This window comes from Gekko japonicus, unplaced genomic scaffold, assembly GCF_001447785.1.
Source record: "Gekko japonicus isolate JY-2015 unplaced genomic scaffold, Gekko_japonicus_V1.1 scaffold204, whole genome shotgun sequence".
Classification (NCBI taxonomy): domain Eukaryota; kingdom Metazoa; phylum Chordata; class Lepidosauria; order Squamata; family Gekkonidae; genus Gekko; species Gekko japonicus.
The window spans coordinates 1,017,973-1,035,168 of NW_015159716.1; the positions used below are offsets into that span (position 1 = coordinate 1,017,973).

At 48.1% G+C, this 17,196-nt stretch overlaps 1 protein-coding gene across 1 annotated transcript in view; it reads left to right on the forward strand.

Moving 5' to 3' along the window:
* GABBR1 (gamma-aminobutyric acid (GABA) B receptor, 1) overlaps nucleotides 1-17,196 on the forward strand; it is a 133,352-nt gene that overhangs the window by 21,060 nt on the left and 95,096 nt on the right. The window contains exon 3 of the mRNA XM_015413888.1: nucleotides 15,488-15,566. Coding sequence (XP_015269374.1) covers nucleotides 15,488-15,566 — 79 coding nt within the window. The remainder of the gene's footprint in view (nucleotides 1-15,487; nucleotides 15,567-17,196) is intronic.

The window sequence follows — 17,196 nt, forward strand, 5'->3', positions numbered from 1 at the left end:
CCCCCCCCCAAAATAGCTAGCAATCCAAAACAGTCCAGTGGAGCCTGAGCGGTGGGTGTTGCCTTCTGACACGCTCCCGGTGATGTCAGGGGGCGTGGCATATGCAAATAAGTTATGCTCCTGCACCTCTTTTTCTACGAAATGACCCCTGGGCAGGATATAGTGATCATAACACCCCTTTGCTGAAGAATCTGTACTGGCTGCCCATCTATTTGCAGGCACACCTCAAATGGCTGGCTATGACCAATAAGGCCCTAAATGGCTTGGTACTGGGGATTCTGGAGAACTGCCTCCACCTGTACTGCCCAGTCTACCACTTAAGATCTGCCTCCCAAGCCCTCACTTGTAGAAGTGAGGCAGGAGGCTAGCAAAAGCAGGATCTTTTCAGTGGTGGCACCTTGTCTGTACAATATCCATGAGTTTGCCTGGTGTCAACTGTGCTCTCTTTTAGGTGCCAGGATAAACTGATCCTTTTGGTCCAGGCTTTTAATTATGGGTTGATCGTTCACATTATTTTAAAGTTTGCACTAGCCTATGAGACTTTTTAAATTCTGTTAAATGTTTTATGCTGTACTTACACTTTGGCTTGTGTATTTTTAGTGCTGGTTTCTTACTGCTAACTTTTAATAGTTTCTTAATTTTAAAATCATTTTTATCTGTTGGTGTTTTTATTCTGCTTTACTTGTAAGCTGCCTTGAGCAGGTTTCCTGAAGAGGTGACATAGAACTGTTCTAAATAACTAACTATGGCTGCTGCCACATGGCAGGAAAAGCGACGGGCGAAGCGCGGCTAATTCTGAGCCGCACCAAAGTTGAGACGCCGGGCGGGATCCCATGCCGCGGCGCTGTCGCTCCCCGGCACGATCAGATGCCGGGGAGAAAGCGACGGTGGGAAGGGGAGGCTGGCGATGGCCGCACTTGCTGCGGCCCTTCAGGATGAGCCACCCAGGTAGGTGGTTCTTTTTTGGTGCGGGTTTTGGCCAGGAGGGGCGGATTGGGAATGGGCGCAGCACAATTCCCAGATGTTGCTGTGGGATTGCGCCCGTTTGCTGCGGCCCCGATTCGTCCCTCTCCCGGCCCAAAACCACTCGTATGGACAGGGCCTAGTAGGGTTGCCAAATCTGGATCGTCCGGGAGCGGGGGGCTCCCGGACGATCCCGGGCGCGCGTGCGCGTAGCGCGAGCAGCGTGCACGTCACCCGGAAGTGACGTCGCACGCTGGGGGCGGGGCCACGCGATTTGAGGGGAAAACAAAGAGTTTTCCCCTCAAATGGCTGCCATTTGAGGGGAAAACTCTTTGTTTTCCCCTCAAATCGCGTGGCCCTGCCCCCAGCGTGCGACGTCACTTCCGGGTGACGCGCACGCGGGGGTGGGGTTTCCCCCGGGCCCTGATTCCGGCGCGCCGGGAATCGGGGCTCCGAAACGGGGGATTCCCCGCCCCCCGGCTGCATTTGGCAGCCCTAGGGCCTAGGTTTCCCCCTTGTGCCACTATAGAGGACTTTTGGCCAGCATTTAAGAAAAATCCGACCAGCATTATAATACTGTAGCAGGGGTTCCCAACCTTTTGGAGCCTGCAGCCACCTTTGGACTTCTGTCACAGTGTAGAGTGGCGCAGCCACAAAATGGCCACCACAACATGACTACCACAGAAACAAAATGGCTGCGCCAGCTTACCTTCAGTCACACGGTGAAGATCCTTCTGCTATGGTGGCAGCTGCTGCCAAAGTTACATTTTAAAACGTTTTAAAACATGCACAAAGCTGTGCCTCACTCCAATAAAAAACACAATAGGAGAGATTCCTTCCAAGCAGAGTGAAAGTTTATTCAAATAAAGAAGACCCCAGTAAAGAATTGCCAAGAGGTCCGCCCAAAACATTAAGGCATTAGCTTTTATAGTACGCAATAAATGGCTTCTCAAGCATGCGTATTTCTTCCATCCTTATTTTGTGCCCCTCACAAGTTCTCTTTGTTCTCTTATCTTCCTCTATGCTTAGCAAGCAGTGGCCTTCAACAGAACTATCACAGAACAATGGCTTTCGTTTCCAGCGTGTTTCCATGCACGGGCTCATTCTATTCTCGCATGTTACATCGTCTCGTTACGTGTCGGCAAGCCAGCAGATAAGCTTTTTATTTGTTGATACACAGAGAACATTTGTTCTTCTGTGCTCAGTACCTCTCCCCCAAGAATGCCTCTGTCTCTTACATTTTAGAAAACTGTATCAAAGTGCACAAAGTGAGGCAGAGGCCCAGCCTAACATTAACTGCCTGCAGCACTCTACAAAGGCCCTGTCCACACGAGAGGATTAGGGCCGGGAGAGGGACGGAATGGGGGCGGAGCAAACGGGCGCGATCCCACCGCAACATCTGGGAAGCGTACCATGTCCGTCCCCGATCCGGCCCTTCCAGCGATGATCCGCGCCAAAAAAGAACCACCTAACGAGGTGGTTCTTTTCGAACGGCCACAGCAACGCTGGCCGTGGGATCGCCGGCGCAATCTTTCGCCAGTGCATCCCCAGCTCCTTGCCGAACTGCGCATGCTCCGACATGCGCAGTTCAGCAGACCCCCGTGCCTTTCTCCCCGTCTCCCCAGCATCTGATCATGCCGGGGAGCAAATGCACAGCGGCTCAGGGGATCTGTATGATCCTGCCGCCGCGTGCCTATTTAGGTGCGGCTTTTTAAAAGCCGCACTTTGGCCGTCCCTTCTTCCCTCGTGTGGCAGGGGCCAAAGTCTATCAAAATAGCTCATGAATGGCTACCAGGAAAGGTGACAGCAGGTGCCACGGTGCCCATGAATACCACTCTGGGAACCTCTGCATTATAACATGATAGCAAATACAGATTTTTTTTAAAAAGCTAGCAAAAAGCCCCTCAGTAAAATGGGGTGGGGGTGGGACAGGCACAGGGAGAGGGCCAGGGAGCACACAAAGAAATCCTGCATCTGGATACTCTGTGGTTGCAGCAAGTGAAATGACAACACAGTGGGGATGCCTCACTGTGCAGAAGCAGCCCGAATCTGATGCGGAGGCATATAAATCCACAGTCTTGTAATGTTTGCATATGGCATCCTCCAAGGCACCAGGCCTCCCCGTACACATTTGGTGAGCCACAGTTGCCAGCTGCAATGTACAGATTGTGATGTATCCCTAGGATATTTAAAGCGCACACCAGCTATTTGATATTGAATATTTTAAAGAGCACCAGCTATTTGATGTTGAAGCTGATGTCGAAGTTTTTTTGTCCATGCAGGAAAACATTCTGCACAATGATTCTCGGATTCCAACAATACAGGTAGTCTTATGGGCTTTCTAAATTTCACCAGAAGCAGAGCCCATTAGTTCATTTCCGATTATATTTACTTTACTGGTGTGGTTGTTAAGTGTTTTCACACCGTGCATATGCAAACTTAACTAAAGGATATTCAGAAAGCATTTAATTGTGTAACGGCGCTCAAGCGCTTCAAGGTCATACAATGTTTTCAGACTGGACTGATCAGAAACGAGGGTTTAAGGTATAAGGCGAACTCCAGGTTCCACCTGGTTGGTAACCGTAGGTGGGTGATTGGGGCTGGTTTCCTCTCAGTCAGGACCGCAGCCATTACCTATGTGTTCCTTTGGGCATTCAGGGTTCTGATTTTACTTAGCAACTTCAAAACAATTCCATTTCTTTTTTTGCCTTGATCTTATAAGCTTATCCCTCTTTATACATTTTAAGGTGAATCTGCACCATAACTTTGTACTTTGGAGTATGCACTTGGGCCCTCTTGACACTGGGAGCACCACTCTGCCTGAACTCTCGTCACACATACCCCCTCCATTTCTGCATCTAGCCATGCCAGGTGCCCTCTCATAAGAGCACCAAGGTTTGTGAAGGAGATAGTCATGCCCCTTGCCTCTGCCCTGTCACTTCAACAGAGGCTTAATGAGATGTTATTCACCAGGGGATGATGAAATTAAAAGACGCCTGCTCCTTGGGAGGAAAGCGATGGCGAACCTAAACAGCATGATAAAAAGTAGAGACACTCCCTGCCAACAAAAGTCCACATGGTCAAAGCAATGGCATTCCCAGTAGTCATGTATGGCTGCGAGAGTTGGACTATAAGGAAGGCCGAGCGCCGAAGAATAGTTTCTTTTGAACTATGGTGCTGGAGAAGACTCTTGAGAGTCCCTTGGACTGCAAGAAGATCAAATCAGTCAATCCTAAAAGAAATCAGCCCTGACTGTTCCCTGGAAGGCCAGATAATGAAACTGAAGCTCAAATACTTTGGCCACCAAATGAGAAGGGAGCACTCACTGGAGAAGACCCTGATGCTGGGAAAGATTGAAGGTCAAAGAAGACGGGGACAGTAAAGGATGAGATGGTCAGACAGTGTCATAGATGCAACGAACATGAAATTGAGCCAACTTCAGAGGACGGTGGAAGACAGGAAGGCCTGGCGTGATCTGGTCCATGGGGTCACGAAGAGTCGGACTCGACTGTGCGACTGAACAACAACAACAAAAATGAAAAGATTTATCTGCCCATTTCCACACATTAAGCCTCTATTAAAGGGGCAGGATATTTTTCTCCAGGCCTGTTGGCAATGTCAGCACGCACAGACCCATGGACGCAGGATGTGAACCCTTACCCTTCCCATGTGTCTCTGACTAGCAGATCAGTGCACTAGCGTGCTTCATTGAGAAAAAGAGCATTACCACACATACAAAGATATTGGAATCACCTTGTGCAACAACAGTGCCTCGATTTATAACCCCACTATAATGTATTCAGCCTGACATGCCCGGACTTGCCCGGGCTGGCCAGGCACAATTCATCTGTAGCTTCAGTCGAAAGACAAAGGATCCGAAGGATCCTAGCCGGCCCAATCAAAAGGGCTAGCTTCCCAGCCGGGGGACCAATGGTCGTCCGGTTACTGTAAATAGCCTATCGGGGGTAGGGGGTGTGTTTAGGTGTACTTGGTGGCGGGTTGTCTGAATGCATATAAACCGGCCTGCGAGCCGATCAGTTGTCTTTGTCCTGAACTAAATAAAGGTATGCTTAGCTGAATCACTCTCCGTCTGCATACTTTTCACCCCCACACACACATATTTTGGGTTTCTTGTTTAGATATGGTCTCTGAGATGGTCTTTGGACCCAGTACTGTTACCACTTGCTACATATGGAGTCTTGTATGGTTGCCAATCTCCAGCCGGGGCCAGAAGTTCTCCAAGAATTACAGCTGAGACTATGGAGATAGGTTTTCCTGGAGAATATGGGAGGTTCAGTGAGTGGAACCAATGGCATCACATCTCTGCTGTGTTCCTTTCCCTTCCCAAACTCTACCTTTTCTAGGCTCTGCCCCAAAATCTCCAGGATTTTCCCAAAATGAAATTGGCAACCCTAGGTGTTGGTGAACCTCCATCGTCTTTAGGAGACATGGAGTCTTCAACTAAATAGAAGACACAACAGTACAATTCTATCTGGCTTAGGTCAATTTTAATGTGACCCCAAGTATCTTCCAGGATTTTGAACACTGGTTCAAACACAATCCGTCTGTCCGGTCCCCTGAAATAAGTTGGTCTCAAGCCCCTTTCATGGCAGAGATATGCCTTTCTCCTGATATTTCCACAGTGTCATGAGCTACAGTCTCTTTTTTAAAATGGAAGATGGGAACTTAGAGAACCAGACAGATTGTCATAATGTTATAACCCTATAACAATATTCAGTTCTATTCAGAAGTCCCTCCTGAAGCAAGGAAAATGGCCGCCATGGGGACTGGGCAGGGAATGTGATGCCAGTATAGATGGGACTGGGAAGATTCATACTTTCCTCTCCTCATGGTTACCACCCTAGTGTTCTTGTGTTCTTTCCCAACACATTGCCACAAAGCAGGTTTGGGAAAGATTTCAGGAAATACAGAGCAAACCTGGGAGGTGCACTGAAACACCACAATGCTGTGGGAAGCAGAGAAGAAAAAACCACCCTGCTATTCAATAACACCCAAGCCAGGCAAACAGCCCCCATCTAAATGCTGCCGCAGCACTCCTCTCCTTTTGCAGGGCTCCACTCAGAGAGATTGATCCAGCTCAAAGGAGGCCAGATGAATGGTGCTTAGGTTAGGCATATCATTTTATTTTATTTATAATTTTTATAGTAGAACGCAAAACAGTAAAATTACATAACAACGTAGTTCATTTTATATTTTAGAATGTACAAAAATGCAATTGATAAAAAGCATAGGTTAGTTGCATTATTTAACTTAACAACAATGTGATGTTTTAACAATAGTGCTACTTCAATAAAAGGTAAATCTTAGATCCTGTTATAACACAGAGTACTATGGAGTGTCATGGGTGGGAGGTATCCTTAACGCCAAGTCAGATGGGGATATATCTATAATGAGATCAGATGTATTGTACGCCCTGAGGAAGATTAAGAGTCAAAGCCATCTCTGTAGTTGTTTCCATTCTGGTGAGATAAATTCATGATGTGATAAGAATTCTAGTATTGGGAACCATTTGCTATCAAAGTTTGTTTTGGCCGATTTCAAAAGAGATCTGTTTATTTTATCGGTGATGTTGTCCATCAGGTAGGTTTCCCACAAGATTAGGCATATCATCATATGGATTCTCCCAAATACTCTAGGGTCTTCTTGCTGCCTGTGCAGAGTAAAAATCCTTTGTGGAAGTAGCCTTTGGGAGTCTTGTGTTCACCATGGGAGTCCCTCGTATTCTGTTTGGTTTCTCACATGGTTTAACATCTGGAAACCATTTGTCATCTGTCATCTGAGCAGAGGCGTGTTTACATATTGCTAATTGTTGCTGCATTTTATGTGCTGTTTCTAGATATTTTTCAAAAATCCCCAGAGTACTGTTGTGTCATTGAATTGTTAACAATAATAAGGGTAGCCACCTGGATCCAGCTGAAGAGATCTTTGTGAAAATCATGGGGGTAGATCTGACCAGCATCCAAAAGTACATCGGAACACATGGGCAGATGCTTTCTCTTTCCACCACATCACTTAGAATCATAGAATGTTAGAGTTGGAAGGGACCTAGAGGGTCATCTAGTCCAACCCCCTGCACTCTGCAGGAGCTTGTAATGAGAAGTCCATTTGAAGGCACATTTGAACACGCATCTCCATCCATATTCTGGCCCGACTCGGCAGACCTAAATAAAACTGAAGCAAAAGAAGATGAGATTGGAATGGAGCCTTAACAGACGACAGATGCTGTGATAACACTATCCCCAGGATGCAGAGTCTGATTGGGGTCAGTGCGGTCGCCAAGCTGATAATCTGTGTGTCTGTGCATAGGAAAGAACTGGCATCTGTAAATCCATGCGCTCCGTTCCTCCCCCGCCCCATGCTCCACATTTAGAGTTTTTTAGATTTTATATTTCTTGGAGTAGCCCAGGTGCTGGGAAAAAAAACACCTGGAGACCAAGGAGATAGGGCAGGATATAAACATTTTAAATAAATATATTAACATAATTGTAAAAAAAAACACATTGCCTTGTCATGTGCAGCAATCCTGATAACCACTAGAGTGTAGCAGAAACAAAGGAATAAAGAGAAGCCCACTGTTTTAAAGAGCACTCACTAGAGGGCAGCAGTGCTCTCTTCTCGCCTATCAATCTGTCCCCCCCCCCCACACACACACACACTTTAAATGTCCAGACTCTGTTCAGCACTATATGTCTACCTCATTCTTGTTTCTTCTCTGGTCTCAGTTGTTTCTTTGAATACAATGTCTTTAGAAACAGTGAAGCAGTCTGGGACGAAACCAGGATGATGGGGTTCCGTTTCTGGCCATGTTAAGGGTCTCTGTTTGTTCCTGGTTCATGTACTATTTGGCCCTTTCTGCCCCTCCCTCTGTTCTGGTAAATTCTTATTTTGGTACCCTCAACAGAACGTTGCAGGAAATCACTGCCTGTGTTGTTAGAAGTGGCTGATCCATCTTAACTCAAAATTAAACCTGGAGGCAGATTGCAGTGCTAGGAGCCAACACCCGGAGAAGGACTTGGCCTCTATACTGTTTTGTTGTTCCTCCAGGGCAGCTTGGTGTAGTGCCAGTTTGGTGTAGTGTAATCTGGGAGAACTGGGTTTGATTCCCCACTCCTCCACTTGCTGGATGACCTTGGGGAAGCCGTAGTTCTGATAAGAGCTGTTCTTGAGAAAGAGCAGTCTCTGTCAAGAGCTCTCTCAGCCCCACCTACCTCACAGGGTGTCTGTGGTGGGGAGGGGAAGGGAAAGGAGTTTGTAAGCCGCTCTGAGACTCCCTTGGGTAGTGAAGGGAGGGGTAGAAATCCAATCTCTTCTTCTTCTTCAGCTGGTTGGCCACTATGTGGAACAGGACGCTGGACTAGATGGGCCACTAGTCTAGGGCTGCCAGTTTCCAGATGTTTCAGACTCAGGGCTATTTTTGGGCAGGAACGCACAGGAACGGAGTTCCGGCTGGCTTCAGAGTTGGCCACGCCCATTACAGCCAAAACCTCCGCGTGCGTGGCTCCAGAGGGAAGGCCTGGCCTGGGTTCCCCGCAGCCACGGGTTGCCCAGGCAAGCCAAGGGAAAGCATGGGGTGTGACCTAATATGCTAATGAGCTTCTGCTGTTGGGTGTGGCCTGTTATGCTAATGAGTTCCTGCTGGGCTTTTTCTACAAAAAAAGCCCTGTCCAGACTACGGAGGTTGATTCCCCTGGAGGAAATGGATGGACTTCCTGGCCTTATATCCCGCTGAGCTCCCTCTCCTCTCCTCCCCAAACCCCGCCCTCCCCAGGCTCCACCTCCCAGATTTCCAGGAATTTCTCAGTGTGGGGTTGGCAGTCCTTCACTGGTCTAATCCAGCAGGGCCCCTCTTATGTTTTAATTGCAGATCATCCTGCACAAGCAAAGAGTGGAATAAGCTGCTTCAAAGTAACACGCATGGACGTGGGGATCCAGAGGGTGTGGTGTGCCAGAAGCCATGTTCATCATCAGCCTCCCTCCAACAAAGGCAGGCTCCTCCTCTTGCTTCAGGCCTTGGGTTGCCAGCTCCAGGTTGGGAAATACCTGGAGATTTTGAGGGTAGCACCTGAGGAGGGCAGGGTCTGGGACTTCAACGGGATACCATGCCATAGAGTCCACCTTCCAAAGTGGTGGTTTTCCCCCCAAGTGAACTGATGCACGTCGTCTGGAGATTAATTAAAATCTTGGGAGATCTCCAGTCGCCACCTGGAGGTTGAAAAAATCCAAACACAACATCCGTGACAAAAATAACGAAGAGTCAATAAAGCTATGTTTGCAAAATCATTTATTGTAGTGATTCTGTAGAAACCTGGAGGTTGGCCACTCTAGGCCTAGGTCATGTTTGCAATAGAAATGGCCTGAAATAAAACTGCTGGGAGCTGGATGCTGCAGCTGCATTTGGAGGACTGCATACAATTCTGGTGGCCCCATTTCTAAAAAGATGTTGTAGAGCTGCAAAAGTTAAAAAGAGAGAGCATATAAGCTAGCAAGGGACTGACTGTAGCTTGGATCTACTAAAGTGTTTCCATGGGCAGAAGGATTTCCACCCGTGGAACATGATTTTCTTGCCAATCCCCTCCTGCTGCAGCCAGGCCCATAGCTGCAGTGGGGCATTTGGGGGCCCATCCCCCAACTTCCTGCCAAGGCCCCACGACTTCCATCTAGCCAGGGCCCACCGCTGCCTCTTCCCCAAGCAAGGCTTGCTTCCCCGCTGCCGTCCCTTTTGCGTCTTGCCTGCCTGGGTGCAAGAAACATGCGCTCGGGAACCACTTCCATTTGTTCTATGGCAGCAGCAGAGGCTGCGGCTCCCTCTAGTGCCCTGCCCACTCTCTCTGGGCATTTACGCAGGAGAATTTAGCAGCCTCCTTGGTCCAAAGCAGTTTACAGGTGCTCCAACTGGTGAGCGTGAGTTTTAAAATTTTCTTTTAAGTTTATTTATTTATTTTTGTGATGTCAGTGCCCCTGACTTATTTAAAGCCCCCCCCCCCAATTAAAAAATCCTGACCGCAGCTGCAGCCCCCTAAATGTCCCTGAAATCCTGTGGAAATCCTTCTGTCTGTGGAAACACTCTGGTGGATCCAAACTGGAAGCATTCAGGGCTTTTGAAGTTAGAAAAGAGACAGCTAACAGGCAGAATGATAGTGATTTATAAAATTGTGCATTGCATGAAGAAAGTATGCAGTGAGATTTTCCCCCTTCCTGGTCTCTTAATACTAGAATCTGAGGCCACACAGGAGAACTGTTTGGCAGTAGACTTCGGAATAGTAACAAAGTGCAGAGTTAAAATAACTTGAGGCAGAATGAATAATGCCTCAAAATGCAGAGATGGGTTACAAATAAGGTCGCCAGCTCTGGGTCAGGAAATACCTGAAGGTTTTGAGGGTGCGGGGCCTGGGGAGAGCCGGGTTTGGGGAGGGGAGGGACTTCAGCCAGAAAGTCCACCCTCCAAAGCAGCCATTTTCTCCAGGATCTTGATCATCTGGAGATTAATTGTAATAGCAGGAGATGGCCATGTGTCACCTGGAGGCTGGCAACCATAGCAGCCCTGGAGGCTGACAACCTTAGTTACAAACCTAGATGGCTTTAAAGGAGGCCTAGAAAAATCCAGGGAAGAGATATCCTCCATCAACGGCTGTTAGCTTTTATGGATACAAGAGTGTGTGCTTGTCTTTCAGATGCCGCAGGGCTCCTCTCTGTTCTTAGGGACACTGTTATGGTATCTGGATGTTTTCCTCACACAAGCTAAACAGCAACTTCAGGGGAGTTTTTATATTGGGGAAATGGTGCTTTCCTCTCAGCACACTGACTCTTCCCCCTGACACGCATGTGCTTTACTTATCCTTCAAGACATGGAGAGAGCAAGCAGCATGTACGTATGACACGTTGGTTGACAATAACAGAGTGAAATACGGTGAAAATAGGAACAAAACGAAGGATGTCTATTCTCCTTGGTTTGAGTATTCTCAAAGGGGAGCCCATTTACTTTTGCTTTTACAGGAGAATGACTGCTTGAGAAATCTGAGGACCTTTGGAGAAAACTGATGAAAGGGGAGTAAGGATGTGAACTTGACCAAGTCCAATACATGGTGAAAGGGGCTCAAAGGGACAGAGATAATGTACATACACACACATCTGGGTAACTGGATGCCATTTTCTGTGGTACATGACTATAAGAGAGAATGGTTTCATGGCGATGTCCAGTGCCACAGTACCCTAGCGATATTCTTTAGTGAACTTGTTTTACCTCAGCCACTCAGGAAGCTCCAGAGAGCAGGCGTGACTATCTTTCCCTCATTTTAATCTTACAACAATCCTGTGAGACAGAGTGTAAAGGGCCACCAAGTTGCAGCCGACTTACAGCAACCCGGTAGGGTTTTCAAGGCAAGTGATTAAACAGAGATGATTTGCCATGGCCTCCCTCTGCACAGTAGGGTTGCCCGGTGTTACCTGGCTGCCGGCGGGAGGGGGGGATGTCCCTCTCTGTGCCTGGGACTTTTCTGTGCATGCGCTTTGCGTGCCCGCCATGATGACATCCCCCGGAAGTGACGTCATTGCGCAGGGCATGTTGCAGGGGGGATGCTCTAGCATTTGAGAGGGAAAAAAATGGTGGTAATCATAGAGGTTTTTCTCAAATGCTAGAGTGTCCCCATGCAACGTGCCCTGCATGATGACATCACCTCCAGGTGACATCATTGCGCCAGGCATGTTGGTGCAAACTGGTCTCTTTGGGGGCGCGGCTCCCCCTGCTGGCCAGCTGGCCGGCAGCAGATTGGGAGCCCCAAAGCAGGTAAACCCCCACCCCCGTCGGGGGAATGGCAACCCTACTGCACAGCAACCCTGGACTTCCTTGGTGATTTTCCATCCAAATACTAACCAGGGCTGACCTGACCCTGCTTAGTTTCTGAGATCTGATGAAATCAGGCTAGCCTGGGCCATCCAGGTCAAGGCATGAGATAGGGTTAGAGTTGCCAGCTCCAGGTTGGGAAATACCTGGAGATTTTGCAGGTGGAGCCCGAGAAGTATGGGGTTCGGGGAAGGGAGGGACTTCAGTGGGGTATAATGCCATACAGTCCACCTTCTGAACTAGCCATTTTCTCCAGGTGAACTGATCTCTGCTGCCTGGAGATAAGTTGTAATCCCAGGAAAGTTCCAGCCACCACCTGGGGGTTGGCAACCCTAGATAGAGCAGGTTGCCAGAATGACTGAAGCAACATGACCCAGTGAAATGTATGGCTGAATAGGGAGTTGAATCAAGGGCTTGGATCCCAAGAACCGATCCTGCTGACCGAAGAAGACACTTCTGTCAGCAGAGTAGATCTTCCTCACCTTCTGCTGTGGCCCAAAAGGTCTTACTCCAAAAATGGCTACTAGAGGAGACTCCCCCAGAAAGGGGGAATTGGGGGGAAATGCCCCCATTCTGTTCATGGAAATCCTGTGCCGGATTCAACTCCATGTCCAGCAGTCTCTAGCCACTCCACTATGCTGGCAGACAATAAGCAGTTTCTGCTTGAAACGTGGAAAAAAGTAGAAAGATTTCTTACATATTGGGGATATGTCCATTAGCGAAGAAAAACAACAAGGTACTAAAGCAAAATTTGAATGCAAAGGAGCCTTGGACAAGACTTACAATTAGATCCTCTGTTAGCATATAGCACTAAAGGAAGCGTTGCTTCTCGAGACAAAGAACCGGTCTCGTTTATGTTAACAGCTGCCAGACTTGTATATGCCAGATGTTGGAGACAATCAAACATTCCAGCTACAATGGAATGAGAAGACAAAGTATGGGAATCGGCCTTTTGGCAAAATCAACAATTAGATGGGTGAAAAATGGGGGGGGGGAGTCCCAGTTTCAATATTTTGGCATTTAATTTTTGCAATATTAGGCGGCTTATGCTAGTGTTGTATGTCATTTCGATGTGTTAGGAACTCAGCATGGAAGGAAAATCTTTCTGCACTTCAGTGATATTGAAATATCAATGCATGGAAGGATACAGAGGCCGGCCTACTGAATTCAGACCATGGGTCCGGCAATGAGGGATGCCAGCCTCCAGGCAGGACCTGGGGATACCCCTGGAATTACAGCTCACCTTCAGACTGCAGAGGTCAGCTCCCCTGGAGAAAATGGATGCTTTGGAGGGTGGACTCCGTGGCATTGAACCCCACAGAGGTCCCTGTCCTACCCAGGCTCCATTCCCAAATCTCCAGGAGTTTCCCAGCCTGGATCTGGCAATCCTACCTACCCCCAATCCCTGTCAGTGGCCAAGGGGGACCTGGCAACCCTATGGCAAGCTGGTAGCCGCTTTCCCTCTTCTGCCCTGCTTCACACATGGACACACATGAAGCTGCCTCATATTGAGTCAGACCCCTCCGTCTGTCAAGGTCAGTATTGCCTACTGTGACTGGCAGCAGCTCTCCAGGGTCTCAGGGAGAAGCCTTTCACATCACCTACTACCTGATCCTTTTAAGTGGAGATACCGGGGATCGAACCTGGGACCTTCTGCATGCCAAGCAGCTGCTCTACCGCTAGCCATGAACTAGCCTTTGGAGCCGGTCAACTGACCCTTACACAGTTCTGGTGCCCAGTGAGTTGTGTGTTCTGCCACTAAGCTGCTGTAGTCCTTTAAAGGTTACCAGAACCTGAGTACCTTATGCAGAATTGGGAAAAGATGTATTGCCTGTGCCTAATTGGCACAATTCATACTGATCACATCCACAATTTGTGTGAAATGAAGGTGATCTTGGTATAGAGTGTGATGATTCTTTTTTTTACCTCAGGTGGGGTTTGGGGAGGGGAGGGATCTTAGCAGGATATAATGCCACACAGTCCACTTTCCAAAGCAGCCATTTTCTCCAGGTGAACTGATCTCTGTAACCTGGAGACCGATTGTAATACTGGGAGACCTCCACCCACCACCAGCCAGTTTGGTGTAGTGGTTAAGTGCGTGGACTCTAATCTGGGAGAACTGGGTCTGATCCCCCCACTCCTCCACTTGCAGCTGCTGAATGACCGTGGGCAAGCCATAATTCTGTCAGAGCTGTTCTTGAAAGAGCAGTTCTTGAAAGAGTTCTCTCAGCCCCGCCTACCTCACAGGGTGTCTGTTGTGGGAAGGGGAAGGGAAAGGAGTTTGTAAGCCGCTCTGAGACTCCAAGTGAAGGGCGAGGTATAAATCCAATCTCTTCCTCCCCCTCTCCCCCTCTTCTTCTTCTTCACCTGGAGTCTAAGGAATAAAGAGAGAATCACGGAAATAAGCTACCAAGAATATTATGCTGTGAAAACTTACTAATTATAAACTCATATATTGTTGTAATTAATAAATGCAAATTATACAGCAATTTTGTGTGTATTGATGATTAATACTTATGCAATACTAGGGCTGCAGTCACACACACGAAATAATCCACTTTCGATCCACTTTCAGTGCCGGTTCACACACCAATCTGCATCTAGCATTTGCTCTGCTATCTTACCAACCCACGCTGGAACAGAAATTCCCCTCTACATTGCATGCCACTTTGACTTTGATTGATTGTTGGATTTTATAACAGTGTCCAGACCAGGGGTCATTTGTGGGGGACGCGGGGAGACGCCATCCCCCCGGGTGAGGTGCGGGAGGGCGGGGCCTGGAGCTCCCTGCTGGTGCCCGCTGGAGGTCGCCGCCGGCTGTGGGGAGGACACACTTCCGGTGATGTCAGGGGGTGTGGCATATGCTAATGAGTTATGCTAATGAGTCCCCCTAGCTCTTTTTCTACGAAATGACCCCTGGTCCAGACTTTATGCTTCTTTCACTTCATTTGATCTCTTGGTTTTATGGTAGCCGTCTGCATAGATTTATGGCCATTTAGGGGTGACTCTGCAGTCAACACCGCATTGGCCTGCTGGTTTTGAGCCGCATCTTTTTCTGTTCCAGGGTGGGTTTGGTAAAACAGTGGAGCAAATGCTAGATGCAGATTGGGAACAGTAAAATCCAATTGGAAAGTGCACTGAAATTGGATTGAAAGTGAATTATTTAGTGTGTGTGACCAGGGCGTAGGACTGAAAGCTCCAATACAAATTTGTAAAGTCATTCAAACAAATATCTGGCAACCAGTCATAGTATAGTATGCTGATAGACTTGCACCAGTCCTTTTTGAAACCAGTGGAGCAGATTTTGAATGAGTGGATTCTTAAGCAATACCTGCTTTGATTAAAGAGGATACCTGAAATGGAGTTTTCACAGGCTAGCCCTACGTCAGCTGGGTTCGCATGGAATTCCTATGTTTTCTCTGAAAACAGGACACTTGATGTAGAAATAGCACTTTTTGCACTTTACTATGACTGGTTGCCAGATATTTGTTTGAATGTCTTTACACATTTGTATTGGAATCACGTGGAGACTGACAATGGCAGGACATTTTTCTCTAGGTCTGTTGGCAGCCATTTTGGGGACAAAGTTCATATCCATTCTAGAATAGAGAGTGACATGCAATTGTGCTAACCTCTAGCAACCTGTCCTCTTCCTGTCCTCAGATGCTGCTCCTCCTAGCGCTGAGTTTGCTGGTGATATTACGAGCCGGGGACGGGGCATTCCACCTGAACATCACTGAAGGTAAGAAACTCACTTCTCCGCCCGGCCCAGCTGGTCCTTAACAGTGCCAACTCCGGTATCTTCAACCCTCTGGTATCATGAGATCAAATAGATTATATGTATAATGGAAATGATTAAAGACTGTACTTCCTAGATCAGGGGTCCACAACCTTTTTAAGCCTACGGGCACCTTTGGAATTCTGACAAAGCATGGTGGACACAGCCACAAAAGGGTTGCCATAAAATGGCTGCTTCAGGAGGTGGAGCCAGCTACAAAATGGTTGCTTCAGTATACCTTCAGTCACACAGTGAAGATCCTTGTGTTGTGGTGGCAGCTGCTGCAAAAGCAACAGTTTTAAAAACAGTCACTCAGAAGCCTTGCTGAGCAAAAGCCCCACCTCACCCCACCGACATTCTAAAAACACTTGATGGGAACCAGAAAAGGGGTCAACGGGTGCCATGGGGCCCACGGGCACCATGTTGGGGACCCCTGTCCTAGATCATTCCAGATCAAATCACAAACTAAGGACCAAACTGCCCACATTTTCTCCATGGATGTCCCCAGGTTAGGGGGCCAGGTATATTCTGAAGTTCCATGATTTCTAGGCACATGCAGGCCCCAAGCTAATGATGTAGTCAAAAGAGATTAACTATGAAGTTTGAAACTCAAAACGTAAAATGGTGAATGCAATAGTATTTCAGTAGAAGTAAGAACTATTGTATACTATAGGTAATACCTCAAAATTACAATGAAGGGAATGTAAAGGAAAATATTTTCTGTCTCCTACATTTTGTATTACATGGGTCCTGTTCACACTAGGCGATTTGGGCCGGGAGTGGCACTTGGTGGGAACCAGAAAAGGGGTCAATGGGTGCCATGGGGCCCACGGGCACCTTGTTGGGGACCCCTGTCCTAGACCATTCCAGATCAAATCACAAACTAAGGACCAAACTGCCCACATTTTCTCCATGGATGTCCCCAGGTTAGGGGGCCAGGTATATTCTGAAGTTCCATGATTTCTAGGCACATGCAGGCCCCAAGCTAATGATGTAGTCAAAAGAGATTAACTATGAAGTTTGAAACTCAAAACGTAAAATGGTGAATGCAATAGTATTTCAGTAGAAGTAAGAACTATTGTATACTATAGGTAATACCTCAAAATTACAATGAAGGGAATGTAAAGGAAAATATTTTCTGTCTCCTACATTTTGTATTACATGGGTCCTGTTCACACTAGGCGATTTGGGCCGGGAGTGGGACAGTTCGGGGGTGGAGCAAACAGGCGCGATCACACCACAACATCTGGGAAGCGTCGTGCTTCCGTCCCCGAACTGGCCCTTCCCCGCGAACATCCGCCCCAACTTGCAACCACCTATCTTGGTGGTTCATCGGGAAGCTGCGCGGCAAGCCGGGCGTTTGATCGCCGGCGCTTCCTTGCGCCGGCTCATCCCCGGCGCCTAGCCGAACTGCGCATACTCGGACATGCGCAGTTCGGCAGGCTCCCCGTCAGGGCCGTGTTTTCTCCCCGGCGTCTGATCATGCCGGGGAGAAAAGGCAGCGCAGCCAGGGGATCCATGGGATCCCGCCGCGCCGTTTCAACTTTGGCGCGGCTTTTAAAAGCCACGCTTTTTGGCGGCTTTTCCCCTGACG